Here is a 19,337-nt window from a genome sequence, read left to right on the forward strand (position 1 = left end):
AGAGCCAGCCATCGAGACTGACAACGCATCTAATGTGATCTGTGCAGTACAGCTTATGGAGCTACTCACATCGGCAGCTTTGCACACCAGCTCAATTTGGTAGCTCGGGCTGAAAATTTCAACAATTGCCCGCTTGCTTGACTGGGTGAAGCACGTTGAAAACGTTTTCCACTGTAGCAGTACAGCTAGCCAAAGCTTAAATAGAAGCAATATTGGAGATGCACAAAAAGTAAAGTGTTTTTTCCATAGAAAGTCTTAACAGGCGCATTACCGACATCTACTGGAATTGACACCAAAAACTAAGATAAGCAAAAATACATATAGTAATAGAGGAGGATGGAGATTCACAAGATTGATCTTGAGACTTTAAAAAATGATATTGAATTATTTAAACGAAAAATAAAGTTTAATCATAAAATTGATATTTTTACCCAGGCACATTGACCACTTTTTGTCCTTTCACTTAATTCTGTCCAATCCTTTTTCTTCATGTATTCTTCTGATCATTTTAATCTTTGCCCATTCCAGTTTGTTTAAACACTTTACCCCCTTTTTCTAGATCCAGGCCATGAGGGATAAGGCAATGAATGACCTTAGGGGCCTTAAGGTCCACATTGAAGTTCCAAGTTTCTGGTCATAGCACTTGGTACTGAAATTTTAACAGGTTTGGTTACCTATTGCAGGCCATTGCCTCACTGACTTTTATTTAATATCATTAAACCTGAAACCCCTAAGTTAGCATCCTCTATCTGAAACAGTAAATATTAGGAGTTTATCTGATTTGTTAAAACATAAAAATTAATCAAAAAAATTAAATGCAAAATACAAGTAATACAATAAAATATTATTTTTACAGCAAGTCAGCAGTGATGACACAGATTCAGGCCTTCCTCTTTATCTTAATGATGATCTGTGGTTTTTTTCTTTCTTTCTTTTTTCAAATCTCATTATATTTTTACGTAGAATTCCTGCTCCAGAGTGCTCAGAACCTCCTAATTCTTAACTGTTGACCCACTCAGGACTTTCCATACTGAGATGGTATAACACTACTTTTGCCTTAAGCAGTTTTTTTTTTACATCTAATAATGCTTAACACATATGATTCAAATAAACATTTCTTTGCATAAGTAATAATTCTGTTTTCATTTCCATTTGTCATAAGCTTCATAATTAAAATTATTTAAACACATTACAGTATTATGATTAAATAGTTATCAAAGAGTAACAGCTTGAAAGTTCAATTTTTGAGCTGCATTTAAAGGAGGAACTGCCTTTTGTAGTTTTAACTAACATTCTATTCTTCATGTTTGGATCATTGTTTCATTTTCAGATTTTTCAACTTAATGTACACATCATGACTTGCAAATGTCAATCTTTTATTATCTGAATATCTCTAGCTCATTTCTGTCCATTTCGGTTCTTAGGCTGATTTTTCAATTGTCAGCCAGATCATTTGTTTACTTGACCCCTTCCACCAACAGTCTTCTCACTGTAATAAATATGTCTTAGAAAAATACTACATAGTTTGAGAGTTTTTTTTTACTTGTAGTTCCATATAAAGTGGGTGACCAATATACAGTCAATGTGTGTATTGTCTGAAAATTTTATATGCAGAGAAGAGAAGAACTGAATAGATGGAAAGTGAAACACTGAATTATGTGAAACCTTGAACTTAAACAAAACAACCCTCTTCGGTGCCATACAGATGTCTTTTAGAAGTCAAAACAGGGGACCTCTGTTTAGTTCTGTACATATCTCATTCATGCTACTATTGCTGCATCTCCACCTTCATCCACGTTTATCATTACAAAGAGAATATTCTGCTTGCTTTAACATAAGCGTGTTACCAATACTTATCTTTACATGTCTGACAGTTACCAATAGCAAGAAAACCAAGTGGTTACCAATGGTAAGAAAAACATTCACCTGCTGACCAGAATAAGATAAAATCAAAATGACAAAATATGCAAACAAACTGGCAAAAGATAGATTAGGTAGCTCATTCATTTAATTTTCCACCGCTTATCCGAATCCCGGTCACACAGGCAATAGCAGTGAGGCCCATATTTTCTTTTCTCCATCCACATTTGCCAACTTATACTGTGGGATCCCAAGGCATTTCCAGGCCATCTGGGAGTATATATCTATATCCTTCTGGATGTTTCCCTCTCCTCCATACAGGTGTCTGTAGCCCAGCCAGACTGGCCATTGACGTCTTGGTCACCTTTCTTACCTATATTTTTGTCATTTGGCTGGATAGCCAGCTCTAGGAAGACTTGTGTTTGTTCTAGATTTTTTCCATTTAAGAATTATGGAAGCCAACATGCTGAGATAGATAGATAGATTGATTAGATGGGTAGGTAGGTAGGTAGGTAGGTAGGTAGGTAGGTAGGTCTTTATTTGTAGATAAGTAAATAAATAAATACACACACACTTTGGTCTGAAAATACTTAGCTGGATGTCACAGTGAGACATTATGCAGATGTATTGCTGTTGAAATAAAGGAACCTTCAGCAGCATTTCTTGAGAATATTTAATACTATAGAAAATGTTTTGTAGCCTTCCCAAATTTGTGGCTTGACACAATTCTGTCTCAAACTCTGCAAGTAATTCCTTTAATCCAATGGATTGTTTTTTACTCAGCTGTAGGACTTTATATAGACGGGTGTATGCCTTTCCTGCTCATGTCTATTCATTTGAATTTACCATAAATGGTCTCCAAACAAGGTGTAGAAACATCTCAATAATTCAAAAGAATGGGATACACATGAGCCTGATTTCAAGTGTCATAGCACAGGGTCTCAATACTTGTGTCAATGTGATATTTCAGTTTCTTACTTTTATTAAATTTGTAAGAAATTCTAAAATCCTCTTTACACTTTGTTATTGTGAGATATTAGGTGTTAGATGATGATGGGAAAAAAGTAATTTTAGCATAAGGCCACTAATAAAGTTACAAAACACAAACACATATTCTTTAAAAACCCACACAGGAAAAAAGCAAGCAAGGAGCTACAAATATAAACTATTAACCCTCCATGTTTGAACATTGTAGATTCTTCCTATTCGTATGGTAAAACCTTGGCTAATTTAATTATTTTTTGGATGACACTGTATAAAAATGTATGATTCTTTTACAAGCCAGCTGCATCATCTTGTTAATAGCATCTGACAAGAGGCAAATATATTACACATATTCATGTGTAGCCTACAGGCTGGACATTCCCCATTGGCCATGTTTTGCCCTCTTCTGCCCTACAGGAACATCAGTAAAGCACTTAATTAATAATGCATTTGAATTAATATTACAGTATTTGGTATAAATGATAAATTTGGATCTCATCAACATATGAAATAAAGTCAGTATTCTGTTTCTGAATGACATCTGCATATAATTCTGAATATAATTGCAGGCTTATTAATATCTTTATCTGTTAATCTGTAAGTGTCTTTGTTCAGTTTGTTCCTTCTATTAATTTTAATATCCTCGATCCAGGCAGACTAATAAATGTGCAACTGTATTTAATTTAATTAATTCTATTAAAAGCCTTACTGACAGGTTTCAGATTTTAAAAAGTATGTGATCTTTTTAAACCATGGGGAGACACTTTTCACTTTAAATAAAATGATAAAAATGATTTACAAAAAAGTGGAAGTTAAAAAGTTCAAACAATGAATTATAATTTGAGCAAAATCAAAATTCAAACTAAAAATGTAGTAAATTATACTGCAGCCTTAAAGTTTTACACAGACAGGAGTGACAAGAAGTGTGAGTCAGTAAACCTTTCCTGCAAGAGGAATACGTTAATATGGATTTAAAACAACTAATTATTTTTTCATAAATGTAATACAATATTTTCAGATTTCTGTGATCCATGTAAAATAATCTGACACAGTAATGTCTTGATGATTCATCCATCTGTCCAGTTTCCTAACCTGCTTATCCACGGCAAAGTCACAACACTCCTGAATTGCATCGCAGCAATCGTGCGTAAGCCCGCATAATTTTGCATAATTTGACATTGCTGATTCTTATGGACCACTATGATATTAGTTGTGACAAGATTTTATGATGTTTGAATTTTTCATTGTTCATTAGCATTTCACCATGAAACAGAACATGCTAACTACTAAATCATGTATCTTTCAGATTACAGCAAACAGTACAAGGAAGAAATAAAAGATAATCTTGTAAAAATAAGAGAATATAACAGCCTACCAGGGGAAACAGTGGATTTCAATGCTCGATATACAAAGCTAATACTTGTGAAAAAGAATCAACAAGTAGAAGAGAAGAAGATGGAATTGGAAGCAAAAGGAAAAACACACACACATTTGATGGAAAAGCACAGAGACTCTAGTATTAATATTGAGCATCTCTTCTCTGCAATTGAAAATGAAAGAAAAGAGCCAAAGACTGTGGTCATTCAAGGCCCATCAGGAATTGGGAAATCTTTCACAGTACACAAAATCATGCTCGACTGGGCCTCGGGTAAACTCTTCCCTGATCGTTTTAGATATGTGTTTCACTTGTGCTGCAGAGAACTGCGAATTTGGGAAAACAATAGCTTGGAAGACTTGATTATGCAGTGCTCTGACACTTTAAAGCCAGCCATACAGGAGATACAGTCTGACCCCAAAAGCGTCTTGTTCATTTTTGATGGCTTTGATGAGCTCAAACTTTTTCCAGAAGATGGTGAGAGCAAAGATGGCAAGAATGTGGCTACAAGTGTGGTGATCAAATTGTTGAGAAAAAACATCCTGCGTGAGGCCTCACTGTTAATTACAACGCGTCCTACTGCTTTACATGTACTTGAGAAAATAGTGACAATTGAGCGTTGTGTAGAAGTTGTAGGGTTTTTAGAAGAGGAAATTAAAGACTATTTTATAAAAAGTTTCCAAAATGAGAAAGAAGCCATCAGTGCATTTAATATAATAGAAGAAAATAAAGTAGTGCTGTCAATGTGTTTTGTTCCCATTTTCTGTTGGATTGTCTGTTCAATTATGAAAACAGGTGGACAAAACTCTGAACAGATCATGAAAAACATGCAGACAGATTCTCAAGTAATGTTACATTTTATAAACCATTTGCTGGAACATCATTGTATGAGTAGCACATCTGGGAAAACAGAATTTCTCCAGAAAGTCAATAAATTGGCATTCTTTGGAATCAGAGAGGAAAAGAGAGTGTTCACAGAAAAAGACTTGAGCATGTGTTCTATAAATACAGATAACAATGAAACCACGTTTTTTAGCAAGCTGTTTTTTAAGGCAGATGCTCGGAGACATGTGTTATACCATTTTTTACATTTAACAGTCCAAGAGCTTTTTGCAGCAATCTATTGTGTTTCTCGCTCATCAAACGAGGAGATAGAACAACTTTTAAATGACTCCTTAGACACAAAGAATCAGAGTCTCATCCATGTTGTACGCTTCATATTTGGTCTCAGTAGTGTGAAGTCACAAGAAATAATGGAAGATGGTTGTCAAATAATGTCAAATAACCTGAGGATTCACCTTCACAACTGGTTTCCAAAAGCAGTAATGTCCTTCAGGGATAATCCCCCTTTTCTCTTGCAGTTATTATACTGCTTGTATGAGATCCAGGATGCACAATTTGCTGCATATGCAATGACAGTCCTTTCTCAGCTCAATTTTAGGAGATATACTCTAAATATAATTGACTGCACTGTGATTAAATACTGCATTGAACATACTGACTCACTGGAGCAGCTTGATCTTTGTTGTTGCAACTTGGAAGAGAAAGAAATAAAGATATTATGGAAAGTTATTTTTAAAAGCCAGGATATAAGGTAAAATGTATAGTGTATATAACTCTTCTGGATATAATGTTGGAAAGCCAAGGTAAAAAAAGTTCAGATTTTGCTACATTGATAATCTGTTTGATTTAGTTTATTTAGTCGGTTGTTTTGCCTATTTTGATAATTTAGATTTTCAGCTACCATTATTCAGTTAGATGGAAAATTAAATTCATTCAGCTTTTAATAGTTTACCAAATTTGGTAATAAATTTAATAAAACAGCAATGTAAAATTGCTAAAAAAAATCATTTTGTTGAGTTTAGTTTGACATTTTAAAAGGTGCCAGTCTAGTCATTATCATTTCTAGATTTGTAAGCTAAACTACTTATCATAAAGCTTCTCATATTTTATACACCCTTTTTTTGATATGGGTATCTATGCTTATAAAATTGAAGACATTTTCTAAATTTAAAGACAGAAAATGGATCTAATCATGTAGGCATGTTTATCCTAAATTTGTTCTTGTGAACCTTAGGTTTTCAAAAACTGGAATTTTTTTAGTTTGTATTTATTTGTACTTCTTAGGTGAAGTTTGTATGGATAATGATGTTTTTTCCTTCATAGGATAAGTGTAAAAAATATGAAAAAAGATGCTGTAGAAGATTTCTGCAGAATTATCTCTGCACAAAAAATGTATAATAACCTGCAACTTTATGTTGACAAAACAACACATATGTATAATTTTCTTCTACAAGCAAACAAGAGTGATGTCGAGACAAGGTTTGTACTTGAATTTAAAATAGTTAAGTAATAATGCAGCAGCATAAACTTTCCTCCTAATATTTATTTCATGTCTCATTATATTTGATATACTACTTATAAATCAGTTCAGTTCAATGTGTTCTTATTAAGCACACTTCCATTTAAATGCTCTGCACATTATGTATTGTGTGGCGTAGTAGTTAAGACTTTATTCTTTGGACTTCAGTTAAGACTTTATTCTTTGGTTAAATCAGAGGTAGTAGGTTTAAATCCTGCTACAGAGACACAGCATGGCCATGGGCTAGTCACTTCTTCTGCTTGTGCTGCAATTGTAAAAAGAAAAGAAATTAATCCAATTGTTTTTTAAATGTTGTAAACCACCTTTGATGAAGACATTAGCCAAATAATAATGATCAAAAATGTAATGATAATAATGGATAAAATAAAATGTTTATTTTTTTGTTCTTTATGCATTTGGCTATGGTAGAGCAAATGCCACAAAACTTTTTAGTGATCATTATCTTATCCAGTAGGAGATCAACAACTGCTTTTTATTAAAAAACCATTAGCCCTCTGCTTGAATCAGTCTTTCATCTAAAGTATGCACCAATAACATAAACTGCCCATCACTGCAAAAATAAATTGGCTGCAAATAGAATGGCAACTTAGTGTTATGCCAGAGGTGAAAGTTGGTACGAACATGTGTAAAATCAGACCAGTAGATTTCAGAGTAACAGGCATCAGTCAAAAACCAGGACAGCAAAAGATCAATCTCCAGCATCAAAACACTCAAAATTGAGGTTGAAAGTACTTTCCAAAGGGTCAATGCACAATTCATTAAACAACCAATTGTTTCTTAAAACATATATACACAATCTTAGATACCACACAGAATGCAGAACCAACTTTTTAAGTGTCACGTCACGTGGCAGACGTCATGTAGCATGACTTTCAGGAAAGACTATCACATACTAGCAACATGTCGACAGAAATGGTGGTGCCTTCTAAATAGAAAACATAGTATTAAGAAAAATACAACACAAGTTTTAGATTGATCAAAGAAAACACCAATGTACAGTATCTAGAGTCTCTGCACTGCTTAACTTAAGAAGTGCTCACTCTGAAGTGCAAAAAACCATATCATAACATAAAGCTGACAGCATACTACATGATGTTAAGTCAGAGAAAATGCCAAATTTAACAGTGGTTGTTGCTGGATCTCATTACCTGGATCGTGTTGGATTACATAGCTAGAAATCATAGGGGGTGATAGAATTTACATGACATGTTCACATATTTTCAGCACAATTTCAAATTTCTTTCTATTGTTCCAATCACATTGTATGCATTGTGCTGTATTTATGGTTGAGCACTCTTTGATTTTCAATTTTCTCATGCAAAGGAGTCTGCCCCTGTGGCTTAAAACAAGGTCAATCCTGTTTAATCTTGTTTTGTTGTGTGACAGACTGCTATAGCTGACTCACTGGGCATCTCACACTACATGACTGGATTACGACTCACTAAGCTTATGCAAATTAAGGCTACAACTAAAAGTCACTAGAAAAGTCATGTAGTGTAATGTCAGCCGTATCGATCAACTGAACTCAGTCTCTGCATATTCAGCATTATGCACTAGTATATGGTATCAGCAAATATCACAAAATGTCAACAACTACTTTTTGTCAAAAAAAAAATGTGAAAGTTGTCAAAGTCATTGAAAACAAAACCTAAACTGCATTGCAATAGTAGTCTCAGGGGTTTTTTGAATTTTAGCCTTATTGTTTAGGTTTTTTTTAATTAAAGATTGCCAGTTTTCCTCTTTACACAATGTAGCAGTGATAGTATCAGTGCCAGTAGAAAATGTCATGTGTACATTCTTATTTGAATGATTGACCAATATTCAACAAATTGCCACACTCCATGACCATTATGAACAGATATGCATTAAAATACATAGCTTCAATAGATTTTATATTATTTTAAATAGGATTATTCAAAAAACTAAAATAAAAAAGGCAGCAAAAATATGAACAAATAATTGATGCAGTAAGAAATATATGAATGAAACCTGTCATCTTTACAACGATTGACAAACACGGAATGTAACTTGAACACAACACATCCTACAAATATGATTGAAAGAAATAATGATAATCAAATATGACAGCAACACTCAGTAACACTCACAAAACAAATACTGTATATTGACAGTCATGTTATATAAAATTGTGAACGGAGAAACCGTGGTTGTATGTTTTTATGCTAATATTTTTAGTCATAGCAGTATTTAGCCTATATATTATATATATATATATATATTTCCTTTTCTTTTCATATATATATATATATATATATATTAATATATATATATATATATAGTGAACTTGTACCCAGACACAGGCAGACAGACATCGTTGGTTTCATAAAACACTCGTTTATTTACAATATTTACAGGTCCCGCACTCAACTCCCCAGTGCCTCTTGCACCGATTCACCAATTCCAGGCCTTACAATGCCTCTGTCTGTCCTCAGGCCTTACAATGCCTCTCTCTTTTCTCTCTCTCTTTTCTGGCCACCTCCAGTCCTCCCGCTAGCTCCGTCCTCTTCCACCCGACTTCCGCTCGACTGAAGGGAGGCGGCCCTTATATCCTGCTCCCGGATGAGCACCAGGTGTTTCCGGCATTCCTTCCTTGGCCACGCCCCAGCGTGGCGGAAGTGCCGGCTGTCCTCCCGGCAACTCTCCGGGCGCCACAATAAGTCTTCCCCCCAGCACTTCCTGGTGTGGCGGAAGTGCTGGGCTCCAGGGTTCCTCAGGCTCCAGGGCGCCGCCTGGCGGTGGCCACAGGCCCCTACAGGATTGGGCTTCCAAGCCCTCTACCCGTGGCCCCCTATACAACCAGGGCGATCGCCCCCTTGCGATCTGGAGGAGGCACAAGCCCTCCTCTGGTCTTCCTGGGCGTCCCGGCCGGGCTCCATCCCGGCCCGGAACCACGGGATAAACGGCATCGGCGCCGCCTGGCGGTGACCTCGGGTCCCTACAGAATTGGGCTTCTAAGCCCTGTACCCGAGGCCCCCACCACAACCAGGACGGACGCCCCCTCGCGGTCTGGAGGAGGCACAAGCCCTCCTCTGGGCCGGGGTCCACAATATATATATATATATATATATATATATATATATTTGAATACACTATTACAGCTTACGTAAATGTAATGGTTATGCTTAAATTTACCAGTTGTTAAGCCAGCACAGTGAATAGTACATTACTGTGTGCTTGTGTTCATTTCTAAGGACACACAAGATGATATTCATTGGCTATTGTAGGCTATTGAGTGTGCCAGATGTTTCTACCTACACTTATATAGTGCAAATAACTACTAGATTTTTTGGTAGAGCAATAATTTACTTTAGTTTAAGTTAAACGGCTACTTAGTGTTTATATTTTTGGTTCCCTATACACAGACAAGTGTCATGTTAGTGCTGTGGTTAATGTTGATATTTCATATTTCTCATTCAGTCTTGCATATGGTCATTGTAAAGTGTGGATTTTCCATTGTGTAGTCTAGTTTTTTTTTTCTGCATCCTGAAAGAGGTGGAGATTAAGCTAAATGTGAGTGTGGGTATGTGCACATGTGCAATCTGTGATAAACTGGTGCCCTGTCCAAAACTGGTTGGTTGTGGCATGCCCAAATCATTGCTATGGTGCAGCTGCATCTTTCCAGTGGTCAGAAAAACACTTTCACTTTCACTTTGTCTGACAGTGCATGTCTTCTCCATGTAGGTAAAGTGATCACATGACATACAAGATTTGTTACCAATATTATTCCATCTTTGTCAAATCGGTATTTTCATACGTGTTCATTGTTGTCCAGAATTTTTAAAACATCTCGACTTATGTGGAATGTGTGTGCTAATCACTTCCTGAACACCATCTTCTAGCAGTTCCTAGCAAGTTAGGATAGCTCACAAACTCTCCTAAATCCTGGTGAAGTTAGGTGTGGTTTCCTAAGTTTGGAAAAATGATAAAATACTATTAATTCTATACCTAAGTAGATAACCAAATTTGCAACAATTAGATTTTTGAGCCAGTACAACCATTTTCCTACACAGAAACACTTGATAAATATGGGCACATATTTCTGAAATGAACTTTGTTCTTTTAAGGGAAAAAAAGAAACTTTGAGCTTAGTTTATCCTGGATGCAATTGGATAACCTATAATTGTACTTCTAACATTCCCCAACTTTGATAAAAGATATAATGAAGTCAAATTTGGTTCCCAAATAGAAGACAGTTTATTGGAATTGTCTGAGAGATTCTAAAAAGAACTTCTTAGATATTTAAACATTTTTTTTACCCAGCATTTTATTTTTTCCACAGTATTTCAGTCTGTGATGTGTCTGCATCCTGCCTAATCCACCTTTTCAACAAAATAATACCAAAGTATAAACCTGCCTATATTCAAGTTTCTGGTGAGATTGATAGTATAGCAGTGGATACCTTTACTACACTCCTGAAAAGCGAAGACTATACACCTAAGCACCTGAGGTAATTATGTGTTTATTTTATATATTTAATTTTACTTAAGTGAAGAAGATGACACAGCAGGTGTGTTTCAAACTTTCTGTTTAAATTAATGAAATTGTGTTTACTTATGTTATTATATATTGCATTGTTTTATTATGGAAAGGCTTTTTGGGACATATTTGTATGAAACATAAACCTCCTTTTCTAAAATACACAAATTCTCTTGCCTGACTTTTAACAGTTTCTGGGTATACAGTCTGCACCTGATTCTATATTGTGGTATCATATCAGTTGTATATAACCCACAATTTTTTCTTTGTTGTGCTATTGTATCACTTTGTTGGAGCATACTGCTCACCAGCTGACCTATATACTTAGTCCCCAGTAGAAGAGTAAAGCAACATGGAAGCTGGGGAAGAAGGAAATTGATTTAATATGATATTCTAATATTCAGAATATCAATGCTGTATAATCTTATGTGCCAGAGTAAATACAAATTAGGATGTGAAAAACCACGCCATACAACTTCGATGTGCTGTGTTCTTTGTTTGAATTTCCTGTCATTCTTACTTCTCCCTGATCAGCTTTTGTACTGATCTTATAAAGACAATTTAGATGTGATCACCCTGTCTCTAAAAAGAACATTTGGAGCTTATAAATTAACTTATACTTATGCAATTAGAGGCAGAAAGCTATAGTGATGTGTGCCTGTGTAACTTATAAATAGGAATTATAAGAAGGGCTCTTGTACCAACATAAATTGTGCTTTGCACTTTGTAGTAGATGCATTTGCTTATCTATTACAGCCAAGCAACATCCCACATCAATTTTCCTGAAACTTTAGAATGTCGTAGAGCTTTTTACATGTTCTACTGAAACTAATTATCAAAATATTCAGATAATTCTTAAGTCGATAAAAAAACATTAACAGACAAGGCACATTTTGCAATAGCCAAGTAACACAACATGCTGTTTAAGCATAGGAAAGGAATAAAGTGTCTAGTTCTGCTTCTTCCTACATACATGCAAGTTTGCTAGTAAATCAGATTAACTGTGTCCCAGATCCTGTGTAGTTGCATCTACTGACTTAGGTGGTGGCTGACATTTGACAGACTAGGCCTTCTTGTCTGGAAATCTATCTAAATTGGCAGATTTTATTTTTGTACCTCCTAGATTCATTTAAGTAACACATATATTTGTAAAACACTGTGATATTTGCTAAACAATTGCATCTTCTTGCCTTATATGCATTTTGTGCTATTTATAGGAATTATTGCATTTTTTTCCTAAATGTCCTCATCTGGTCTAGTATAGTTTTCTTGGGTGACTTTTAATGTGTTTTACTGTATCTACTAACAGACATAGATTGTCTTTTTTTGTTGTCTTCTTCTTTAGCATAAAAACCAAACTCTTGAATGAAGCTTCAGCAAAATGCACCTGCAATCATCTGTCCTCCTGTTACAAAGTCAACTTTGCAAAATGGGAGTTATCAAGAGATCATGAAAACTGGATTACCCTAGAATATGAAACTGGAATATACAAACCAAGGTATTGTATGTAATAGTAAAAATTCTACTCTCTCATTAATACAACAGAACTGTAATATGCCAGTTGATTGTACTCCTAGTGGTGAAATACAGTCCATCACTTGGTAACTTATACTCATTTAACTGACTGGCATCCTAGTGAACATTCAGATTTTTAAGTAAGTTTCCATTATGTTTATTCAGAAATCTTTCATTTAGGTAAGCCCTTACAAAAAAGAAATACATTTTAAAAATAAATGCATGTTACAGTTTAAAGATAATTATATTACAGTATCTTGTAGTATACTAAAATATACTGTACTTTAAATATGTACATTAATGTAATTTTAGTTTGTTGCAATATATTTTAATGATACTGTAAAATAACAGTTATAGGGCGGCTCAATAGCACAATGCTAGTAACAATAATAGTGCTGCTGCATTTTCACATGTAAACAGGGGTTCACATCCCTGGTGCTCCCTACATGGAATTTGCATGTTCTTTCAGTGTCTGCATGGGATTTTAATGCAGTTGAATAACATGCATATTAGGTAGATTGTGGATCCTATATTGACCCTGATGTGTTTGCTAACCCTGCAATGGACTACCTCCCTCTCCAGAGCGTGTTTCTACCTTGCACCCAGTGCCTTATGGGATAGTCTGGTTCAAGGCCATTTAAAGCTTTATAGGTTAGTAACAGAACATAATATTCAATCCTGTAATACACAGGGAGCTAGTGAGGTCAGGGAAGGATGGGTCTAATTCATAATTATCTACATGTCCTAGATCAAACCCTAGAAAAACAAAGAGAGGTCATTATGAGTAGGTTTGTAAGATCTAAGCTTTGGGCAGATTAGATGTTCTTCCTGAAACAATCTACTGTTTCACTTATGTAGAATGTACAATACTATCTACAGAAAATGTAGTGGACAAGCAGAAACATGGTGTTTGTAAACATTTTTTGAATACATTTTAGATTCTTAAGTAAAAATAGTACGTTGTTTCATACAATAGCTTTAATCTAGGTATCATACTACTGCCAGGTATTATGGCTAAGGAGCCTATTATTATGTTGGCACTTATAGTTGTTGGGGTAAAAAGGATAAATAAGAAGCAACTTGCTCTTTTTTCTCCCTCCCCTAATTTGCTTCCCCAAGTGAGGCTAGAGTACACTTCACAAAGCCCTAGTCCTCAAACATGCCTAGAGAAAGAGCATGTCCCAAACAAAACAAACCCCAGCAGTGGTGTGGTAAGGTTTAAATTGAGATATCTCACTATAGTAGAGTCCAGATACAATAAAACTAGTGTATGATGATAAATACTCCCCTTATGAAAGCCAAAAACAAAACAGAGATATCTTATAATAGTGCAGTCCAGATGCAATAAACCTAGGGTATCATGTTAAACAGTCCCCTTAGTAAATTAAAAAAAATACTTAATGCTTACCAGGACACAATATGATTCATGTTCTTATTTCGGATGATGTCAATCTTTTTATCTCTTCTGCTTCTTCAGGAGAACTGAAGATGTAGACTTAGCCATCAGTAAACATTTTCAATTTGGCTGGAAACAGGAGGCTTATCTGATTTCGGCTTTGCATACACACTGTTGAATGCTGTAGAATACAACTCGTTTAGCACCTGTTGAAGGGGAGCAATTTGGGAAAATATGACTGTGGTTATTTTCAAATATAATCACCTCTTTCTGTCTGAGAATCAAAATTAAGTTTTCTTCAACCTGTAGTTTGTTGAATCGGACAATCAGGCTTCTCGATTTTGAGGCATTCGAACCACACATCTGATAAGCTGTCAAAATCTGTTTCCGATTTAAGGTCCGCTTTAGTTCTTTTAGAAAATAATTCAGCTATAAATTTCACATGAGGTTGGACTTTCACAGTGTTCAGGAAGATCTTTGACTTTGATGTTGTTCCTTCTATATCTATCTTCAAACGCAGCTAATTTATCACGGAACACTTTGCATTCAGATTCTACAGCAATTGAGTTTTTGTCAGCAGCGGATGTAAATTGTTCAGCTTCTTTAATATGAGTCATAAACATTTTTAATTTCTTCTATGTGATCACCTAGTGCTGTTATTTTATTCTTAATTATGCTCAAATGTTGCTGTACTTTTTCATCAATTTTTGCTATTTTATTTTAAGGTTTACATCAAATTTATTGCTTAAATGTACCTTCTGATCTTTTATATCATGAAGCAGCTTGTCTGTTCTGCAGTCCATTCTAATGTCAGTTCTGGCAATTCTCTAGTGTATATCCTTCTTTACATCATTTTATCCCCCCACCCCCCTAGTGCAGTAATCAGTCCCTTCACCTCAGATAGCTCATTTCTATCTTCACTGTGCTCTGAAAGCAGAGTCATGTATGCTGTTGAAGTTAATCGCGTTGATTCGGAGGGGGTGTTGGCAGCAGTTGAAAGTGTGGATAAAGGGGCTATACTTGGTTTCAATATCCCACCTGAGGTCAGCGAATTCTTGTTACCCTCCTCATTCGCAGTTTTGCTTTCACATCAACTAGAGCAGATACTGCAGTGTGAAGTCCTGGCTGATTCATCCCCTTCGCCTGTCTCTTTTAAATCAGTCCATGGCAGGCCGTGATATGAACTTGAGACTAGTTTAGACTTTGATGTACCTTTAGCTACCTTTTCCTTCCCTTTCTGACCATTTGGTCTTTTGCTCATGATTTTAATATATTTGCAATTAAATACTCCCAGGTTGACTAAATACGGGATATCTTGAATAAATAATAAAAAAGCTAACACCGCTATTAGCAGAATACCAATTTCTTGCAACAGACAAGACTAACATTTTTTTTTAAAATTATGCTTTAACATGGATGTAAGCTGTACCTATATTGCCCTTTTCCAGCTGCACATACTGTAGCTCTTCTCCAAATCCCAAAGACATAATATATATGATGGATGATCCCCTGGCATTTCAGCATATATCTGCAAACTCACTTTTCTTTTCAGTATTAGTATGCTACCTAATAATGTAAGCATTCTGTATTTGTACTGCCTTGCACTTGTATTGCATGTGGATGACCTGTGCTATGTTTTATGTCCCTGACTGGACAGATCAAATGTGATTTTCTATGCACATCTGTACAAAAGTCAAATAAAGAATCTAAATCTAATCTCTATCTTTAACTTGTTTGCTCTGCTTTAATTGCCTCTTTCCTCTGAGTATCCCTGCCTACAAAGCACTTTTTGCCAATAATATGTTCTGAGTCAATTGGTGTTATTAATAAAGTTCTTTCTGTTTTTTTCCTGTAGTGTATATTTTCTCATACATACAAATGAAATGATTTTTGGCCTTAGTAGGTAAGTTTTCATTGTTGTGGTTATTCAAATAATTCTGTGGATTGTCTGTGCTAAAATCATTTCTGTATTTCTCTCTTTGTGTGCGTTTGTGTGTTTTCTATGAGGTTACGTATGTATGAGATGCCCTGTTCATGAGTTGCTCCTGCTTTGCACTTGATTTTTGTTTGGATGGGCTCCAGTTTTCCTGTGACGTTGTTCTGGATAAGTGAATTTAGAAGACAGATAAATTCTTTGTTTTTTTCCCCCCAATACTGTTCCCCCATATTATGAAGTAACATTTTTTCTTCCCATATTTTTATTTCTTTTGGAAATCCTTGAGATTTGTTGTTTTTTATTTTAGTCTGTGTGAAAAATTCTCTGAAGATAATGATCAATGACATTTTACTGAAAAAGATAAATTATATATGTTGAAAGCATAAGTTACAAATGTACATATTAAAAACATATTTACTTAAGGTGATTCCTAAGTTTTCAACACAACAGTCTTTCTGTGTTTTTTTGATAGTTGATTCTAACTGTTCAGCTTTTAGCTTTTAAAATCCAAAGTTTTAAAGCCGATAGCAACAACAACCTTTTACCGTTTAAAATTTCTTAATGACTCACAGACAGCACTTGAAGCGAGGGAGGTTTCCCTGTTTGAGAATTGAGCATGATTAAAAGAGCAGAGGAGGTGATGTCTACTTGGAGAAATGAGCCCGGGTGGTTGGCTTGACTTCTCTGGACAGAGGAAGGAGGAAAAGGAAACCTGGTGGTGGAATGGGGAAGTACAGGAGAGTATACAAAGGAAGAGGATGGCAAAGAAGAAGTGGGATAGTCAGAGAGATGCAGAAAGTAGACAAGAGTACAAGGAGATAAGGCGCAAAGTGAAGAGAGACGTTGCGAAGGCTAAAGAAAAGGCGTATGATGAGTTGTATGACAGGCTGAACACTAAGGAGGGAGAAAAGGACCTGTACTGATTGGCTAGACAGAGGGACCAAGCTGGGAAAGATGTACAGCAGGTTAGGGTGATAAAGGATAAAGATGGAAACGTACTCACAAGTGAGGAGGGTGTGTTGAGCAGATGGAAAGAGTGCTTTGAGAGGCTGATGAATGAAGAGAGAGAGAGAGAAGGTTGGATGATAGTGAATTAGGAAGGTCATCGGATTAGCAAGGAGGAAGTAAGGACAGCTATGAAAAGGATGAAGAATGGAAAAGTCATTGGTCCAGATGATATACCTGTGGAAGCATGGAAGTGTTTAGGAGAGATGGCAGTGGAGTTTTTAACCAGATTGTTTAATGGAATCTTGGAAAGTGAGAGGATGCCTGAGGAGTGGAGAAGAAGCATACTGGTACCAATTTTTAAGAATAAGGGGGATGTGCAGAACTGTGGTAACTATAGGGGGATAAAATTGATGAGCCACAGCATGAAGTTTTGGGCAAGAGTAATGGATGCTAGGTTAAGAAGGGAGGTGATGATTAGTGAGCAGCAGTATGGTTCCATGCCAAGAAAGAGCACCACAGATGTAGTGTTAGCTGTGAGGGTGTTGATGGAGAAGTATAGAGAAGCCCAGAAAGACTTGTATTGCATCTTTCTGGACCTGGAGAAAGCATATGACAGGGTGCCTCGAAAGGAGTTGTGGTATTGTATGAGGAAGTTGGGATTGGCAGAGAAGTATGTAAGAGTTGTACAGGATATGTATGAGGGAAGTGTGACAGTGGTGAGAACTGCAGTAGGAGTGACGGAAGCATTCAAAATAGAGGTGGGATTAAATCAGGGATCATCGCTGAGCCCTTTCTTATTTGCAATGGTGATGGACAGGTTGACAGACAAGATTAGACAGGAGCCCCCGTGGACTATGATGTTTGCTGATGACATTGTGATCTATAGTGAGAGTAGGGAGCATGTTGAGGAGACCCTGGAGAGGTGGAGATATGCTCTGGAGAGGAAAGGAATGAAGGTCAGTAGGAACAAGACAGAATACATGTGTGTGAATGAGAGGGAGGTCAGAGGAATGGTGAGGATGCAGGGAGTAGAGTTGGTGAAGGTGGATGAGTTTAAATACTTGGGATCAACAATTTAGAGTAACGGGGATTGTGGAAGAGAGGTGAAAAAGACAGTGCAGACAGGGTGATATGGGTGGAGAAGAGTGTCAGGAGTGATTTGTGACAGACGGATATCAGCAAGAGTGAAGGGGAAGGTCTACAGGACAGTAGTGAGACCAGCTATGTTATATGGGTTGGAGACGGCGGCACTGACCAGATAGCAGGAGACTGAATTGGAGGTGGCAGAGTTAAAGATGTTAAGATTTGCATTGGGTGTGACGAGGATGGACAAGATTAAAAATGAGTACATTAGAGGGTCAGCTCAAGTTGGCCGGATGGGAGACAAAGGCAGAGAGGCAAGATTGCGTTGGTTTGGACATGTGCAGAGGAGAGATGCTGGGTATATTTGGAAAAGGATGTTAATGAAAGAACTGCTAGGCAAAAGGGAAAAAGGAAGGCCTAGGAGGAGGTTTATAGATATGCTGAGAGGGGACATACAGGTGGTGGGTGTTGCAGAGCAAGATGATAAGATAGGATGATATGGAAGAAGATGATCTGCTGTGGCGGCCAAAAGGAGCAGCCAAAAGAAAAAGATTGTCAATTGCTTCAGTGGACAGTGATTGTGTTACATGTGACGGTAAAAATGAAATACACATAGTTTTGCATTTTTGATTTTAAGTGAAGTGGTTCTAAAACACTGTGAAAAACATAATTAAAAGGTAGAGGAAAATTCCAGGACCTCCATCTGAAATTGTTCACCTTATAAGTAGAAAGTTATTCAGTTTAGGCTAACAAGAGTCAAATGGTAATCTTCAGGAATTCATAACAGTAACTAGCCTCTCTTTGTATATTACATTTTTTCCAGTATTGTAGGTTATTTCCAAATTGTAGTGCAGGGTAGCAAGACGAAAGCTATTTCTCAGAAAAAAACAATGTCCAAGCCTGTGTAAATTTTACCAGATGACTTGTTCAGTCTCCCATATGTGATGAGACTAAAGTAGAAATGTTGGTTTTAATTCTAAATAAAACATTTGATGGCTAGTTTAATAGTGATTTCCCTCATAGTGCTGTTTTCTTCATTGTTTAATTGTTAATGTTTATCACCATCCTCCAGTCGCTCATCAGGGCTTTCATGAACTGCCTTAAAACCAGATAAAGTTTGAAGATTAGCAATACTTTGTGAATCCACATATGTGGGACATTGTCAAATGCCTTTTTTGCCTCACCATGTTCAGGTTTCTGTTTAGCTTCTTTGCCATAAATACCAATATCTTGTTTATGAGGAGCTGGTTTCTGTAACCTCCCAAAGCTTTTCTGTATCTTTTTTTTTATTGGGAAGCACATTGTTACTGAGCTGTAGTTGATACTTCCTACTTGTGATGATAGAGCAGCATTCATACCT

The 19,337-nt window shown here is 36.2% G+C and overlaps 1 protein-coding gene across 4 annotated transcripts in view; it reads left to right on the forward strand.

The window, feature by feature from the left end:
• LOC120528081 overlaps positions 1 to 19,337 on the forward strand; it is a 146,556-nt gene that overhangs the window by 21,417 nt on the left and 105,802 nt on the right. For all 4 annotated transcript variants that reach the window (XM_039752091.1, XM_039752092.1, XM_039752093.1 and 1 more), the window contains exons 4-8: positions 4,151 to 5,813; positions 6,386 to 6,541; positions 10,903 to 11,070; positions 12,445 to 12,597; positions 15,866 to 15,913. In XM_039752091.1, the coding sequence (XP_039608025.1) occupies positions 4,151 to 5,813; positions 6,386 to 6,541; positions 10,903 to 11,070; positions 12,445 to 12,597; positions 15,866 to 15,913 (2,188 nt within the window). The remainder of the gene's footprint in view (positions 1 to 4,150; positions 5,814 to 6,385; positions 6,542 to 10,902; positions 11,071 to 12,444; positions 12,598 to 15,865; positions 15,914 to 19,337) is intronic.

Source organism: Polypterus senegalus, chromosome 4 (genome assembly GCF_016835505.1).
Source record: "Polypterus senegalus isolate Bchr_013 chromosome 4, ASM1683550v1, whole genome shotgun sequence".
Classification (NCBI taxonomy): Eukaryota; Metazoa; Chordata; class Cladistia; order Polypteriformes; family Polypteridae; genus Polypterus; species Polypterus senegalus.